This window comes from Xyrauchen texanus, chromosome 37 (assembly GCF_025860055.1).
Source record: "Xyrauchen texanus isolate HMW12.3.18 chromosome 37, RBS_HiC_50CHRs, whole genome shotgun sequence".
Classification (NCBI taxonomy): domain Eukaryota; kingdom Metazoa; phylum Chordata; class Actinopteri; order Cypriniformes; family Catostomidae; genus Xyrauchen; species Xyrauchen texanus.
Genome location: NC_068312.1, coordinates 9,763,873 through 9,782,356, shown reverse-complemented (window position 1 = coordinate 9,782,356; position 18,484 = coordinate 9,763,873). Strand labels below are relative to the sequence as shown.

The 18,484-nt window shown below is 37.0% G+C and overlaps 1 protein-coding gene across 4 annotated transcripts; it reads left to right on the top strand.

Moving 5' to 3' along the window:
* The first annotated feature begins 1,156 nt into the window (after positions 1-1,156).
* LOC127631138 (ectonucleoside triphosphate diphosphohydrolase 4-like) lies at positions 1,157-18,249 on the top strand. 4 transcript variants are annotated; one of them, XR_007968920.1, is made up of 13 exons: positions 1,157-1,338; positions 1,710-1,878; positions 2,165-2,362; positions 5,651-5,856; positions 6,354-6,504; positions 6,608-6,711; positions 10,231-10,290; positions 10,389-10,543; positions 12,672-12,838; positions 13,185-13,509; positions 13,819-13,904; positions 15,216-15,294; positions 15,477-15,623. XR_007968920.1 is itself a non-coding variant. In XM_052109139.1 (13 exons), exons 2-13 carry the CDS (start codon positions 1,871-1,873, stop codon positions 16,009-16,011), a joined length of 1,860 nt encoding a protein of 619 aa, XP_051965099.1. In that variant the 5' UTR covers positions 1,157-1,338; positions 1,714-1,870; the 3' UTR covers positions 16,012-18,249. The 4 variants fall into 4 exon arrangements, 3 of the variants coding, with proteins under 3 accessions (XP_051965099.1, XP_051965100.1, XP_051965098.1); XM_052109139.1 differs by lacking the exon at positions 15,216-15,294 and adding an exon at positions 15,774-18,249 and having other exon boundaries at positions 1,714-1,878; positions 15,477-15,638; XM_052109140.1 differs by lacking the exon at positions 15,216-15,294 and adding an exon at positions 15,774-18,249 and having other exon boundaries at positions 10,389-10,519; positions 15,477-15,638.
* The last annotated feature ends 235 nt before the right edge of the window (positions 18,250-18,484 follow it).

The following is an 18,484-nucleotide window of genomic DNA, read 5'->3' as shown; positions in this document are numbered from 1 at the left end:
AATTGAGTCATAGTAAAAAAGGACTTAAATATTGAACGTTTTCTTGCTGACATCTATCACATTGCTTTTGGAGATTTTGATATATCCACTGGAGTCGTATGGATTACTTCAATGCGGCCTTTAAGTGCTTTTATGAGCTTCAAATGTCTAGCCACCATTCACTTGCATTGGTTGTACCAACAGAGCTGAGATATTCTTCTAAAAATGTTTATTTGTGTTCTGCATAAGAAAGAAAGTCATGCACATCTGGGATGGCATGAGCGTAAATAAATCATGAGAGAATTTCATTTTTGGGTGAACTATCCCAATATCCCTTTTCACAAGATGTAATTTAAACGTTGGTGTCCCCAGGATGTGTCTATGAAGTTTCAGCTAAAAATACCCTACAGATCATTTATTATACCATGTTGAAAATGCCAATTTTTGGGTGGGAATAAAAACGTGCTGTTTGTGTGTGTGCGTGTGTGTGTGTCTTTAAATGCAAATGAGCTGCTGCTGCCCGCCCTATATACAGAATAGGGCGGAGTTTTGACACAACTGCTTCAGAAAACTAGACATCATGACTGACAGTAAAAATAGTGGTGTTCAGCCCTATATGTTTGAACCGGAGTCAGACACTGATGAGGGAGAGGCTCCATCAGAAGTAACAACTTTGAGAATGAACCAGGAAGTTTCCGAATGGTTATTTGATAAATTTGTTTATTTGTATAAGTTTTTCAGCAGTTTTGCAACAATGGATGAGCAACACACACACACACACAAATACTGTTACAACGTTCGCTATGCGCTATAACGAAACAACACACACAAACAAACGTCCATCAGCAGTGCCCATCAACAGTCAATTATCATTATAGGGTGGTTGTGTTCACACACTGCCAACAAACATTTATGTTCAAACACCATGTAAAAGTGAATTTTGCATAAAAGGTCCCCTTTAATTATAGGCCTAAGTTTATGTGTACTATTTAAAACAAATTTTTTTGGAAAAATGTATGTATCTTATGTATATGTTTTAAAAATGTAAACTTTCTCAACAACGACAAATTATAGTTTTCGGCAGGCACTGAACGTGACAGACTGGAAACGCGAATGACGTCAGTGTATACGCAGACTCAGGCGCATGCGCCCTTACTGGCACTAATGAACTGTTGGTTGGTATCTACCGAGAGTCAGCGGCTTTCCTCGGCCGAACGTGTACTGCGTTTCCTACCTAAAGAGTCAAACTGCCATAACTATGTGTTCACCGACAGGATTTGAATCCGTGGAATCTTGAATTTACAAATCAACAGAGAATGACTCGGTTACGTACGCACCCTCTCCAGATTTAGCCGAACGGTGAGAACATATGTCAGTTTACATACCGGTACTTATCCAGTCAGACAAACACGAAATCCATAGGACAGCTTTTATTCTGTATTATTATCTCGCTCTGTCGGTCCACAACACCACACGTTAGCTATTAGTTGTCAAACAGAGATTTGTTCTGTTTAAAGATTGAGCGTACTGTTTCTGTTTTCGGCCTGGGAAGCACAGCTGATGAAACAGATGTTTATTACTGCTCCGTTTTGAAACCTAGTGGGGCAGCATTGTTGGGCATCACATCACACACGTTCAAACGATCGAATCGTTATCTGGGCAACTCACTAGGTTGTAAGACCGTAATTAAGACTGATACAAGTGTACATCTCTTTCCTCACTTCTTCAAGTCAGGGTATGCCACGTCTGCTCAACACACCTGCGCACGTGTTAAAGCCCCTGATGGTGGATGACTTGAAATATGACGTAATGTTGGACCGCACCTGCGCAGAGAAGAGGCTGCCCGTGAAGACTTGAGTTCATCCACCTCACCAGTTCATCCACTCCAGCAATGGGAAGGCAAGTACACTCAGAATAGTGATTGCTGAATATAATTGTGACGGCCCTATACACACGCTTTTTAATGCGGCAAATACATTTATGTGTGGTGTGTGGAGTTGCTGTCAATGTAGAGCATTCCTAATGAGGTTCCATGTTGATTTGAATGCTGGCATAGGGCTGGTGTGAGTAGGTAGTGTGGCAGCTCAGTAGGCTTTTTAAAACCTGGTTTTATGTTCTTGTTTCCCAAAGTTTTCTTTTTGTCTTTAACATCATCTGTATTTTGTTTTTTTTTTTATCTCTGTAGGATTAGTATTTCCTGCCTGTTTCCAGCTTCCTGGCACTTCACCCTGTCTCCTGTGGTGGTGCCCCGGTTCCTGTTGCCTTCCTTCAGGCAGTTGCTGCTTCTGGGTCTGCTGGCTTGTGTGATGGGGCTGCTGTACCTGCTGCTGGTCACGGGGAAGGGCCAGTACAGCTGGTTAAGAGAAGACCGGCACTACCACACGTAAAACACCCTTTCTGAGTTACATACAGTTTCTGCATGCTAAGTAGGGCTGTGTAGGTAATATCAAATATCGAAATACCATGTTATTTTCTCATGGTATTGTATCGATACTTAAATCCATGTATCGTGATATTTTTAGTGCAGTCAGAGATGCTTCTATGAGGCACGAAATAGACTTCCTGATCCTGCAAGATTCATGGTCACGCTGGACCACTCTCACGCGTTTGGATCTAGGGCCGGGCATAACTTAAATAATGTCTCTTTTAATATCCTTTCTGTCCATTCCAGTCAGTTATTTATCAAAAACAACAAAAGAAACATTTAATTCTAACCACACATTGCATGGCTGCTGTAAAGCCATTCGACTTAACAAATACACTAAATGTCCCTGCCACAGGTCTTAAAGAGACAGGACCGTTTTAGCACAGATCTAAGTAAATATGTGTAAATAGTACAAAGTAGACAAGTTATTAACAAACATGTAACAATATACTGTATATATGCAAAATAATATATGCAATTCTAATACATCCTATTTAATAATGTAATACATGGACTATATAAATAAAAAGCTAAAATTTGACCAAAATGGTGAAAAACTAATGATAAAATTAAATTTGTAGAATTGCTACTGTACATCTGTAATTTAACTAGTTAGAAGGTCCCCTGTATAATGAATAATAGCATTAGCAGAAAGATCATTTCTGCACTCTAAGTCCTCATGGTGGCGTAGTGACTCCCCTCAATCCGGGTGGTGGAGGACGAAGCTCAGTTGCAGTACTGTCAGTTTACGCATCTTACCATGTGGCTTGTTGAGCGCGTTACTGTGAAGATCTAGCGTGTGGAGGCTCACGCTATTCTCCACGGCATCCGCACACAACTCGCCACGCGCCCCACCGAGATAACCACACGTTATAGCAACCACGAGGAGGTTAACCCAATGTGACTCTACCCGCCCTAGTAACCGGGCCAATCGGTTGCTTTGGAGTCATTCAGCATGCTCTGGATTCAAACTCGCGACTCGAGGTGTGTTAGTCAGCGTCTTTTACTTGCTGAGCTACCCAGGCCCCGCAAAAATTATTTTCTTGTTTATTGTGAAAATACGGTGAGCTCACAGAGCTCACTGCCAAACCAAGCAACTTCCTATTGGTCAACGATGCAAATTCATGTTGAAGATCACCAAACTTCAACTCCTGTTGAGCTGGGTTTCCCAAACAGGGGTTCGTCAGAGAGTGTAGAGTTTGCATTCGAAAATATTTCCACCATTTACAGATGTTTTAAAACATTGACGGCTTATGTTGTTGTCTATTATTTGACAATCAAAAAAACAAAACAAGGATGAACAGAACTGGAACCCAGCACGTCAATTTTCCTTTTAACCAATCTTCTGTATTATGGCTTCAGTAACATTTTCTCACCGTCAATTGTATGAGAGCGCACACTCTCTCGCCTCCCTGCATGTGTGTGCGTGAACAAACGTTGACGGAGGCTTCTGATGGTCTTAAAGATTTTCAATGAAACCACATTTTTAGTTATTGAAGATGTTAATATTGGCTATATCATATCAAGACATCTGATGTAAATACACAAATGTAATGACAGGCAAAATTTTCTAGAAAATTAAAAAAGAAATGACTGATAAATAAATACATAAATTGACAAAATGTTGTTTTAGATATTTTACTACTGTGATTATAATGCAATATCTGATTGGAATAGAAATACCTATGCTAAATAAAATAAAATATAAATATTATTAGAAAATAACAATAGAGGTTATAAAGGTTCATTAAAATATAATGATAATAAGAAAAATAAAGTGCAAAGATGTCAAATGAATTTTATTTTGAAAGGTAAATAATACTTTAAATATTTAGATAAAATAATTACTCCTGCTGTAATTTAGAAATTTATTGTGCGGACTGATTTACCCACTATATTTCACACTGCAAAGTTAAATGTGACTGAGCCTTTACATTTTTATGAATCATATGGGTGCTGTCAAACCAGTGAACCAGTCAAGAACATATCCGGGTCATATTTCAAGTCGAAAGAAATGAGAAATCATATTAGCTTAAAATAAAATGAAGCCTATTTTTAGGACCACAATGAGTTTTTTGTATTGTGACAATATTTATTATTTTAAGACCCCCAATTCGCATTACCTGAATTTTGAAAATGGCACTTTTGTTAGTATTTGTTTTAGAGGTTGACCGATATATCAGTTTTACTGATTAATCTGTGCCGATAGTTGCTTTTTGGAACTATTTGTTATTGGCAAAAATGTATCAAGTTTATTTTATTTGTATTATTATTTGCGATTAACAATCGCATGAGGATTTGCTGTTTCTAAATCTTTCATTATTGACAATATTCATTCCTATTTTTATCCTCACTTTAATGAATATTTTGTTTTTTATTAGATTATCAAAATGTTTTATATTGAAGTGAGGTCGTGCAAAGAAAAATGTGATGTTCAGTAAATGAAAACTTGCCCTGTCAGCACATACATCATGTCTCCCAAATAATAAAGCAAAGCAAAATATGAGCCTCTTGTGTTTTGGGCTTGTTTATAGTTAAAAGTCCCACATAATGCACCAAATCTGCATTTTATTTTTTTTCCTTCTGATTATTATCTGGACTTTGGTTGAATTAACTGTATCTGGGATTTTGTTAATTGTGGACTCTCTTAGCCTCCATGTCTGCGCACGTCATAGTAAAATTTTATAAGTCAATTTTAAAATCTATAGGCCGATTATTGGACACTTCCACCACCTTAGTTATCGGTATGGGCAAAATCCACTATCGGTTAACCTTAGATTTGTTGTACTGCCTAGTTTTAAGCTGGTTTTATTTAATGTAATACAGTGAAACTTATATTACAGTAATGAGAAAAATCTTTGACAATAATGAGAATTACAAAACTGCCTGGATGCACTCTGGTAATAGAAATGAATATGTGCTTGATTTGTGCAATTGATGTCAATGCAAAAAATATGAATGGACCTAAAATTTGGCTTTTATTTTTTGAGAGGAGAAATTGAACCTGGGCATGTTTATGACATGTTTTGTGAGATTTGCTTCTAGTGTTTTTATTGGGCAATTTTAAAATTAATAGACTGGTATTGCTGAATGTAATTCTCATGTTCTGAAATTCAGAGCAAGCGTAGTGTTCTTCCAGTGCTTCGCTGTCTGAGTCTAATGCTAATTTTCTCATTTTCTTTTCTTTTTCCAGTTGTGCATGTCTCTAAATCTAATCATGGCCTTGTGATGTTTTGTCTCCATTAGACGTTTGGGTCGCGTGCCGGATATGGAGGCCACGGACACCAATAACCCCAACCTGAACTACGGCCTGGTGGTGGACTGTGGCAGTAGTGGCTCCCGTGTGTTCGTGTACACCTGGCCACGGCATAACGGCAACCTGCACGAATTGCTGGATATTAAACAGATGAGAGACAAGCACAGGAAGCCTGTAGTGATGAAGATCAAGCCAGGTTAGTGTAGGAATGAATGAACATTGTCGTTTTTATGGAATTCTGAATGATGGTTAGGAAATAATTGAAAGAATTTAACGATTCTTGTTCTGAATCCACTTAACGATTCAATAATAATTTGGTTTTGGTATTTATCTTTATTATTATTATAACTTACCACGTGCCCCAATGAGAGCGAGAACCATTAATCGTGACCACGAGGAGGTTACCCCATGTGACTTTACCCTCCCTAGCAACCGGGCCAATTTGGTTGCTTAGGAGTCCTGGCTGGAGTCACTCAGCACGCCCTGGACTCCATTGGTGGTAGTCAGCGTCAATACTGGCTGAGCTACCAAGACCCCCAATCTTATGAATATTTGTAATCGATTAACATGACTAGTGTTATAAAATGTTATTTTCATGTTTTGTATAAATATCCACCTGCTTGATGAAAATGGGCTTTTCTACTGTATGTATGAACCATTGTTTTGTTCCTAAACTTGTTCATGTGTGTGCAGGTATCTCCGAGTATGCATCCACACCAGACAAAGCCAGTGACTACATCAGCCCTCTCCTGAGTTTTGCTGCTCAGCACATCCCAAAAAACAAGCACCAGGAGACCCCTCTGTACATCTTGTGCACTGCAGGGATGAGAGTCCTGCCTGAAAGGTGTTCGATCTGTCCATCGCACTCTCGTGCAAATACAAATTCAAACCGTGGAAGCGCAAAGTGCAAAAGCCTCCACATGTGCTCAGATTGTGTTTGTTTGCAGCCAGCAGGAGGCCCTGTTGGAGGACTTGCGGACAGACATTCCTGTGAATTTTAACTTCCTGTTCTCTGACTCCCATGTGGAGGTCATCTCAGGCAAACAGGAAGGTAAGAACCAACCGTTCTTAAAAGCTGGAGTTAATATGAAGGGTGCACACATAGAAGACTCATTAGTGGTATTTGCCAAGGCAAGCGTCACTATCACTATTGTGAATATTTTGGGGTAGGAGCAGGGATGCCACAGTGTTTTTTTTTTTTTACCCATTACCATCTGAGGAAAAATTGCTTATAAGTTAACGATTATTTGCTAATTATCTTGTTATATAACAGCACTGAGGTCTGTGGTATGGCTTGAAGGTGTGAGTGGACACGTTACATAGGGATGTATGAATGTTAATATACCTACATTAGGAAAACTGATTAAAACACAACAAATAAATATGATGTGTAAAATAAGAGACGCATCAATATAGGGCACATCACTGCTTATGCGCATCCTTTGCGCAGAATGTTGTGATTGTATTGCAATCAGAGCTCTCGTTTCATATTCAAAAGTGCATAACTGTAAGATAATTTTTCTGTGAATATGAGTACTGCAAAGAAAATTTGTCATTTTCGAGTTTGTGTAGCCCTAATTTCACGTGTAATGAAAGTCCATGTTCAGTACAATACCTGGTAAAACACCATGCGGACACCGTCCGTAACCATAGTATCAGCTGCACTTACACACCATGCACAAACACAAGAGATTTTCACGTTTAGGTTTTCACAGAAAAACTTGCAACCTTAAGTATTAAACTTCAGCGCATAACTCGCGCAAGTTTTGTACTATGGACATGCAGTATGTAGGGAACAGTATATTACAGAGACTCGGGGGTGGGCTGTTTTCCTACACACTTCCTACGAAATCAAAAACGAATGAATGGGACACCATTTAGAACCATTTTAAGGTTTTTTTCGTTTGTTTCTGTTGTTCAAACATTTCGCCAGGGCAAGCTTTCAGGAAAACATCTTACCGGCTCTTAAACTCCTTACTGCCATTGGTCCACATCATTGGCAGGTGTGTTAAGATCAGTCAACACGAACACACCATCACGTGAGTTATTTGCCAACTTGTGCAAATTTACTTACATCTGCACAATCGTTCAATTAGAGACTTTTTCCAAGAACATGTCAAGCATTTTTTTGTTAAGTCTACAAAAGGAATCAAATCTACTCAAATACTAGTTAAGTGCCCATTCACTCTATTGGTTGATATGTTGCTTCACTCATCTGCATCCGAAAGCCATTCACACATCTGCCCAATGATATGCTAGTCATCATTCTTTTTTCTGTATTCTACCCATTAACACTCCTTTGCACACCCATCTTTACAGTAGTATCAGTGTCATCATAAATCACAATAACCGTGTAATCAGCGCATATTATGAATGCCTATAGTGTATTAGTGCATTAGTGTTATGAATGCAAAAGGTAAACATTACAAATTACACATTATCTACTGCATATATATCACTTTAAATCATCATCGTGTAGTTAAAACAAGCTTCTTTTACTAATTCTACACCGAGAATGAGGCATGAAGTCATTGATAACACATTTAAATGTCATATTAGTTGATGTTTCACATGTAGTCTTGAGCACCCTCATATTTAAATGCTCCTCTAAATACCTCCCCCATTGGTGTTGCCGGTGTCTGAATGTTCCCAAACATTTTGTTCGTTGCTCAGCTGTTCCGAACATCTTTTTGGCTCTGAGCAAAGAACTACTTCTCCGTGCGTGTGAGTGTGCTGGGGCCTTTAGGCTAGTAAACATCCACCCAGAACACCTTATAAACCGCATACTGTTGCAACAAACTGAACAGGGTTCCCACGTTCAAGGAAAACATGAAAATAGTAGAAGATTTTATAATGTGATTTCCAGGCCTGGAAAAGTAATGGGAATTAATCAAATCTTGAACAGTCCTAGAAATTGTTATAGCAACAAAACATTTCTGGTTCTTTCATATATGAAATCTTTTATCGGCTAGAAATAGTTTGTTTTCAGTGCAGTCTGTAGAAAATAAATGAACAAGTAACACTTTAGAATAATGGTCCGTAGTTAACAAGTAGCTATGCAGGAAGTAATAGGTAGTACTGCATTAACACCGAACTTAATACTATTAACTAATATGGAAGCAATATTAACTAAGCAGTAAGTAATAGGTAATTTAGTACAAAGGTAGTTCCTTGGTAGGTATTTGATTATTACTAAAGAAATATATCCTCATTGAGAACTACTTGTGAACTAAGAAATAATAACCAATTAATTACTAATCACAAAAGTAACATGTCTAAAAGTGAACAATTGTGGGGGTATGGTCATCATGGTCATAACATTTCAGAAGCATGTGCCTCAATTGGGTTCTTTGTGGAAACCAGTTTATGAATATTATCTCCCCAAATACATTAGCTACAGGTTGAGATTGTGACTACTACTCTTGCCAAAGGATGGACCTATGTTCTCTGTTTATTTCAAACTTAAACATAGAATAATACTAATAATGATATATTTTTTTAAATCTTAAATAATTAGGAAGTGATGTTGACACTCTCATGATTGGATTAGTTCACTATCATGAGCTCTATTGAGTGTCAGTTCAATATATCTCAGACTCCAAAGACCTACCTTTATGTTACAGTAGCTGCCTGAGGAGGACTTCTCTTTAGGATATGAATATAAACATTGATGTTCTCTTGTCAAAAACAATTTGCATCTTTAATGAAGAAATTGGCTGCATTTATGTTGCGATAAGCTAAAACCACATCTTCCAGATTACAGTGTTTGTTATAGTGCCTCACAGAACCTGTACAGTATGAGTCAAATATAAAATTAAATAACTTGGGTAACACTTTAGAATAATGGTCCGTAGTTAACAAGTAGCTATGCAGGAAGTAATAGGTAGTACTGCATTATTCACAAGTAGTTCTCAATGAGGATATATTTCTTTAGTAATAATCAAATACCTACCAAGGAACTACCTTTGTACTAAATTACCTATTACTTACTGCTTAGTTAATATTGCTTCCATATTAGTTAATAGTATTAAGTTCGGTGTTAATGCAGTACTACCTATTACTTCCTGCATAGCTACTTGTTAACTACGGACCATTATTCTAAAGTGTTACCGATATTTTTAATTATCCTTATTCAGCCATTGTAGTTTTTAATGTATAATTGGAGCTATTTAAACAATGTAGCAATTATGTAGCTAATGTATTTGTGTTAGTGACTTATTGGGGGATTTTCTCAGCAAATATTGATAAGCAATTAAGTTGATTTATTAATGTTAATAATGTAATTTGATTGACATCCTTAGTTCAATAGTCACAAGGTGTAGGAACCAAATTTACTTAATTTACAAATGTAATTAATTATTCATTAAAAATTTACTAGCAACCCTTTTACAGTGTCCGTGTTACACATATTACATGTTATGACTATTAATAACTGTGTAAATTCAGATAGCTAAGCAAAATAATTACACTGTATTTACATGTAGTTCAACTCAGTAATTACCTATTTAAATACACAGTAACATGAACACCTTAATGTGCTTATTTCTACTTATTTAATTTTTTTTGACAGGAGTATATGCATGGATAGGAATAAACTTTGTTCTGGGGCGTTTCAATCACGTCGCAGATGGTAAGTGTTTTGTCCCATAAGTAATGAATAATGATTTACAACCTGCAGAATGATTTTGCAGCATAATTTCTCGCATTTCTACTTTTTTATTTTTTCAGAAAACGAGGCCGTGGTGGAAGTGCAGATTCCTGGCAGTGACCAGCAGGAGACACTGGTGCGCAGACGTACAGCTGGCGTGTTGGACATGGGTGGCGTCTCCACTCAGATCGCATACGAAGTGCCCAAAACTGTAAGCTTTGCTTCTCCACAGCAGGTTATTATCTATAATATTTTCCAGTATTTTTGAAGCTAAAAGTTTGGCTTTGTAATTCACATTCTCTCCTTGTTCTCCTGGTACTCTGCTGTCCATGCCCCAGTGCAGTATAAAGTCACGGTGAATTTGTTGAACTGATGCCTTGGACAGAGATACGCCTGCTGCATGCACATAAAGCAGCATGGTGATTAACCTTTGAGGTTTATACTAACTGCTCTTCAACACAGAATTATGTAATAGAGGGGCCATATCAGACACTTTTGTAGCACTGTATATTTTCCCTAAAGTCCACTTACAATGTTAGTCAAGGTTTATTGCACCAAAAATATACTTTTTGTTTATGTGGCCATTACTGTACTGTTAAATGGTATGGGTGGACTGGAGAGGGAGCTTTGTATTTCTACATATTACCTTAAAATCAGTTCTAGATCAATGATCTAAAATCATGTTTTTCCATGAAATGGCCACTTTAAACAATATGTTATTTAATTCATTCGGGTAGAGTGTAAAGTGCCAGTAATTTGCGGAGAGATTTTAAGTCTAATCTCTGTATTTTGAATTGTGGTGCACTTTTGAATTGTTGTTCTTCTGCTGATTTTGGTGTTTGTCTTAATATGTAATGCCTAATCGTTTTATAGGAAAGCCACAGATGGCCCCCTAATCTGACATAACAGGATGCTGTTGGAATCAAATACGATCACAGTCAATACGAATGAAGTGTTCAGTGTTTTTATGTTCTTCAGAACATTTCTGTGTCTGTATTAGACCCTGTGAGCAATTAAAGAAATGTTCCTGGTTCAATTCAAGTTGAGCTCCATAGACCACATCTGTGACATACTGTCAAAAATAATCATGTTTAAAATAAAGCACTTACAATGGAAGTCTACAGGGCAAGACATTGCACCACAATAACAAATCTTAAAAGTATAGCCATAAGACATAAACATGATGAGATTAGTGGGATAAAAATCACTTCTGTTTTATAAAATACAGTATTTTGATACAAGTTAAGCTCAATCAACAGTAGTTGTGGCAGAATGTTTGTTACCACAAAAAGTAACTTTGTCTCGACTCTCCTTTTAAAAAAGCAAGAATCGAGGTTGCAGTGAGGCACTAACAATGGAAGTGAATATATAAGTTTCAAAAGTATAGCCACAAGACATAAAAAATATGAGTGTTAATATGATTTAAGTGTGATATAATCTCTTACCAACCATTTCTGTTTAAAGTTGTATCCAATTTTACCATGTTGCCATGACAACATAACGCTTTAAACCCTTAGACAACAAAGAAAAACCCTGCCAATTTTAACTTTATATCTCAAATGATATGCAAGTTTTAAAAGACGAATTAATGTGAGCTTTTATAAAATTATAAGCTTCACATTTTTGCTTTTAAACCCTCAAATTTTACCACATTGATTTCCATTGTAAGTGACCCACCGTATCCTCGATTTTTAAAGTAAAAAGGCGGGCCGAGTCAAAATGAATTTGTGGTAATCAACATTATGCCACAAATGCTTTCGATTTATATTAACATGTATTGAACCCCAAATATTTCTTCAACATTGTTTACACAAAGTTATAGCCAGTCTTTCAACTCCTGTCATGACCATGTAAAGCCGAGAAATCCCGTACTTTCGCATACAAAGGGACTGTTTACAAGTTATTAGTCCCACCTCTAAACGGATGATTTTTACAGCTTCGCAGCTCAAATAGCACCCTTTTCTGTGCAAAAGAATGTCATGCAAGTGCTTTAAAAAATGACTAGCCTCACATTTTAGCTTTAAACCCTTCTGAATGGTTTCCCCACCTCGGCTTCCATTGTAAGTGCATACTATTAACTTATTTAGTTTTTTTGGGACTAGTTGGAATCATTTTGTTGTAATTGACAGCACGCCACCTACGCTGGCTAAGGAGATTAATTTGAAACCTGTAACACTCCTTTAAATAACATGTTATAAATATGATGCTGCTTCTCACTTCCATTGCCTTGCTGTCTGTTTAAAAAGTGAATGCAGTTGAGTCATTTTTCACAGTAGTAGTTTTAGTATTTTAGATGATGATCCCCAAAATTATATTTCATAAAAGGAACCCCTTTCTGTCTGTGTTTTGCTGTGTGGCATCAGGAGGAGATAGCCAAGAATTTACTGGCGGAGTTTAACCTGGGTTGCGACGCACACCGGACAGAACATGTGTATCGTGTTTACGTCTCGACGTTTTTGGGTTTCGGGGGAAATGCAGCCCGGCATAGATATGAGGAAAGCCTCATCAGCAACACGCAAATCCAAAACAAGTAAGGTCAAACATATCTAGGAAATTCTTGGGATGTTAAGATGGGTAGTTGATGTGAAATTTTTTGGAAACTTGTTTATTGTTGTTGTATAATTTCTAGCTTAAAACCCCTTTTTGCTGACTGAATACTTCTCATTTAATGAGAAATATAAATATGAAACATTCTGGAATGTCATTAAAATAAAAAAAAAAAAAGAAAAGAAAGAAAAAAGTGACTAATTACAAGAAATAAGAATCAAGAGAAACTATATCTTTGAGATTTTCATCTAAAATCTTAATTTTGTTCAAAAAATGTCAATGGACACATTATGCATCAACTACCCAGAGTCTCTTCCCCATGTCTCCAGGCTGCTGGGTCAACATCAAGGAGAGAGCGCAGACTCTCCCGTCCTGGACCCCTGTCTGCCACCTACCCTCCAGGACGAGGTGGGACCTCCGGAACAGAAGGTGCACCTGCGAGGCACTGGAGACTTCGAACGCTGCCGATTGATGCTCCAGCCGTTCCTCAACCACACCAATGACACAAACACATCGCTTAATGGAGTCTACCAGCCGCCTATTGACTTTCCCAACAGCCAGTTCTATGGCTTCTCTGAGTTTTACTACTGTACAGAAGATGTACTGCGCATGGGAGGAGACTACAACTCCTCCAAATATGCCAAAGCTGCTCAGGTACACATTCAGATAGGATAGTGGCACATCATTGGGCTTTGTGGATTATGTATGTTGATTATATAAATCAGGGAGATTAACATTTTATTACATTTATTAGACCTATTTGGCCATAATTATATATTTTTTTTATATAAAATATTTATTAATATGTATAGTACAAATGTACATCAAATTTAAAACCCTACGTGTCCTGCTGAATATTTTTTCACCCGGAAATATGACAGATTACAGAAGTGAAATGCATTGTGAAATGTGGTTTCTTTGTTATATGAAGTTATTGATGACCTGATCCATCTCATTTCACAGAATTACTGTGCCACCCAGTGGAAAACTCTGAAAGAGCGTTTTGATCGTGGTCTGTACGCCTCACATGCTGATGTACACAGACTGAAGTGAGTTTAAAATTTAAAACTTCTATCAAGGCAGTACTTTTTTAATTTATATATATATATATATATATATATTAAAGTGTATGTTAGGAAATTACTGTCAGTCGGTTAAAATTTGTGTCAAATTAATTAAATTAAATTGTCATAATATACTGTATTGTGGGAACAGACAAGTAAAGCATTTAGGCAGTACAAAAAGTAGCTTTTATAGTCAGTCTAGTTTGTAGTTTTATTTCAATATAACCTACATAACCCTATTATTTGGAATGCATAGACTAACAATTGCCAACAAAAGCCTTCATCAGCCAATTAATGGTAAATGGTAAATGCACTTATATAGCGCCTTTTTAACCTTAACGGTATTGACACATTCACCCATTCATACACCCATTCATACACCAATGGCGCCAGAGCTGCCATGCAAGGTGCTAGCCTGCCATTGGGAGCAACTTGGGGTTCAGTGTCTTGCCCAAGGACACTTCGGCATGTGGAGTCATGTGGGCCAGGATTCGAACCACCAATCCTGCGATTAGTGGCCGACCCACTCTACCAACTGAGCCACAGCCTCCCCAATTAACAAGGACAATTTCATCTTCAAAGACATTGGTCATTAATCTTACAGTTCAAACAAAATCGATGTTTAAACACTGACCCTTAACACTTACTTAGTTTAATCATTTTAAACCATGACTTTAACTATACGTAAGTAATATTGCCATTATATTCATGATGTTAGCCAGAGGGGAACTGGCCCCCACAGTGAGTCTGGTTTCTCCCAAGGTTATTTTTCTCCATTAATCAACATCTTATGGAGTTTTGTGTTCCTTGCCACAGTCGCCTTCAGCTTGCTCACTGGGGTTATTAGTACAATTATTATTTAATTACTTATTTTTAAACCCGATTAACAATCGTATTTTATCTAATTACACAATGATGATTCATCGACATTATAGACGTTACAGTTTTATCGTCTGTTAATGTCTGATCTTCTGTAAAGCTGCTTTGAAACGATGTGTGTTGTGAAAGGCGCTATACAAATAACTTGACTTGACTATTATTGGCCAACATCCACCAGCTCTATTTGTAATTGTTAGTCTATGTACTTGCGTGTCCGGTTGTGTCGCTCTCACTAGTTTTCATCATCTCTAGTCATGAGCACTGTTTTTTTTTTTTTTGGGATGATGTTTCATGTTAAATATTGTTTAAAACTTTGAAAAACACGTTTCGGGATCCCTGCATTCTGTTGTGTTTAGTCCAGCTCTCTTTGAGTCTTTTTAAGTCAGAGTTGCCTGTTGCTGTTGTTGATTTGACAAGGCATGTTGCATGAACAGCTGGAGCACTGACTGCCCCCTACTGCATCAAGGTGGTACATCAAGCTTGAATTGCTCCAATGGTAGGAGCATTCTTTATTACGGAATATGCGTATAGGTCGAGGGCATGATTAATTAGGCGTTATTTTTTTAGCATGTTATTTTTCACATAGTTTTGCAATTAACGCATTAAATCGACAGTCTTTATATACTTTGTTCTCAATTAAATGAAAAAAAAAAACAGACAGCTGCTCCCCTCTTGCAGGTATCAGTGCTTCAAGTCTGCGTGGATGTATGAGGTGCTCCACTCAGGTTTTGCGTTCCCACCGGCGTATGAGAATCTCAGGACGGCCCTGCTGGTCTATGATAAAGAGGTGCAGTGGACACTTGGAGCCATTTTGTACCGCACACGTTTTCTACCTCTAAGGTACAATATTGTCTTTTATTTTTATATAAGTTAACATTTTAACCTATTCACCTGTAGTACCTTCCCAGAATGTACTAAGAGACTTGTGTTGATGAGAGATCTGCGCATGATTTGATTGATTGTATTTTTTCTCAGGGACATCCAGCAGGAGAGTCTGAAGGGCACTCACTCTCACTGGCATCACAGCTTCTCTTTCATGAATAACCACTATCTCTTCCTGGCCTGTTTTCTGGTGGTGGTTTTGTCCATCCTATTGTACCTGCTCCGTCTGAGGCGCATTCACAACCGCTCGACACTCCACCGCGGTGCCTCTGCTTCTGTCCAATGGCTGGAGGAAGGCCTGGGTTCACCAGACCTCCCAATTACCCTATAGGGCCTGGACCCTGTCAGTCACAACAACTGACCAATCACCGGAAGAGAGCCTTCACTCACTATGGTTTTTGTAACTTTTTGTCACCGAACATGGTTCTGGACCCCAGCTATTTCTTTTCCTTCAATCTTCATTTCGGCCCCTCACTGGCCAAATATGTCAATGTGAAGACTAAACTTATTGCAGATTCACACAATTACATTTTCAGGCAAGGCCGGTGAACATTTACTATGATGTTCATGCATTAAGATTGCAGCTCCACTCGTTGCCCGGAAAAGACCGAATGCAATGATCTGGTTGCCTTTGCTCCGCTTTGATATTATTTGTTTATTTATTAATTGTATTTAGAATTCTGGGGCTTTTTTTATTTTATTTTATTTTTTTCATTTTCAGTGTCACTATCAATGTCAAAAATGTTGATAACATAGAGTAGGTTTATATCTGTGTTCTCAATTTGATTTACTGTATGCGACCCATAGTTTAGACTCATATTTGCCTCAAACTCAAGATCACGTAATTAAAAATGTTAGAAGATGTGGTGGTGCCAAAGAGAAATGAAGTGAGTTTAATTGAATATTCAATGTTTGTAGCACCAAACATACCACAGTGGGAAGAGTTTTAATTTTCTATATACATTAAGAACTTTTGCTCTTGGATTTTAGACACTCATGATAGAAAGCAAAACTGTTTTGAATATCCTTTAAAACTAAAATTCCAGGCACATTTTGAAAGTTTTGGTAAATTTTTAATACAGTTTAAAAGTTTTGGCTATTTTTCCATTTGACGATTTTACCATGAATTTGAAGGAATGTAAAGGGTGAAAGAGAAAATGTAAATGAATACTTCGTGTTATAGGGATAATTCACACAAAATTGAAAATTCTCTCATTTACTCAACCTCGTGCCGTCCCAGATGTGTATACCTTTCTTCAGCAGAATATTTCAGCTCTGTTGGTCCATACAATGCAAGTAAATGGTGACCAGAACTCTGAAGCTCAAAAAACACATAAAGGTAGCATGAAAGTAAATCAAATGACTCCAGTAGTTAAATATGTCTTAAGAAGCAATATGCTAGTTGTGGTGATGAACATCAATATTACAGGCCTTTATTACTATAAATGTTCCTCCTTGTCCAGAAGGTGGTGAAAAATGTGAAAATCCAAAAACAAAAGAATGTAGAAGTGGATATTTATAGTAATAAAATGACTTAAATATGTATCTGTTTCTCACCCACACCTGTCATATTGCTTCTGAAGACATGGATTTAACCACTGGAGACTTATGGAATACTTTTATGATGCCTGAAGTGATTTTTATAGATTAAAATTTCTGATCACCATTCACATGCATTGTATGGACAAACAGTGCTGAGATAGTTTTCTAAAAATCTTCTGAGTTCAGCAGAAGAAAAAGTCATGCACATCAGGAATGGCATGAGGGTGAGTACATGATGAGAGAACTTTCATTTTTGTGCGAGGATGTACAATTAGGTTTTATTTTAGATACTACAGTGTTAAAGTTTCAAAATCATACTACAGTTGTTGCTTGTCTGAGTTTATGTGGGATTATGAGCATGTATTTGTGGTTGAAGTATACGCACTTTGAATTTTAGTTAATTTTTTTAGTTTATTGCCATGGGGGGCTACTCTAAATTGGGTAATCTGATAAGGATCAGTGCAATATTCTTCATGTTTTCATGTCTTGGGTTCAGCTTCTGCGTCCTGGAATGCTTACGATTTAAAAGACAATTTCTGTTCATAGTTTTGCCAAGGTCTAATGAAATTGTGACAGATTCCAATGATAAATGATAAAACATGCACCTATAAGCCATTTTTAATGAGGAAGACTGATCTGCACATGTACGTCCATGTGTTTCAGTGCTAATTCGCAACTTTTCTCATACTTTCTCTGTCAATTGTTTTTCATTGCTCACTGTGAACTGTTGGTATTTATGAAAGGTATCATATTCATAAAAACTGTTAAAAAGACATATTTGCACGCAGAAAACATCAATCATGTCAATGTTGATAAAGACAAAGAGAAATTGAAAATGTTTTAAGTGGGCTTATTTCCTTATTTATGGTGCTTGCTAAGGAGAAAGTGTTGGGTAAATTACTCTAAAATGTTATTAATTTCTATCTACTAATTACATAATCTACAGTGTAATTAGATTACTGTACTAATTACTCTGTCTGAAAAGTAATTGCATTACTAATCACTTTCTAAAATCCTTCTCAAACTGGACCAGATGAAAAATACAAGGATAAACATATTTTAATTCTTTCAAATAAATAATATAAAATCAAACAAATGAACTGTACAAATAATTTAAGGGGGCTTCATTAAATTAGAAAACATATATTTTAACATTAGATGTTAAATTTCGATATTATATTCATTATTGTTTTATATAGAATTGTTCTATAGTCTATAAAGTATTTAACAAAATTACATCAGAAGTAACTAATTGAATTACT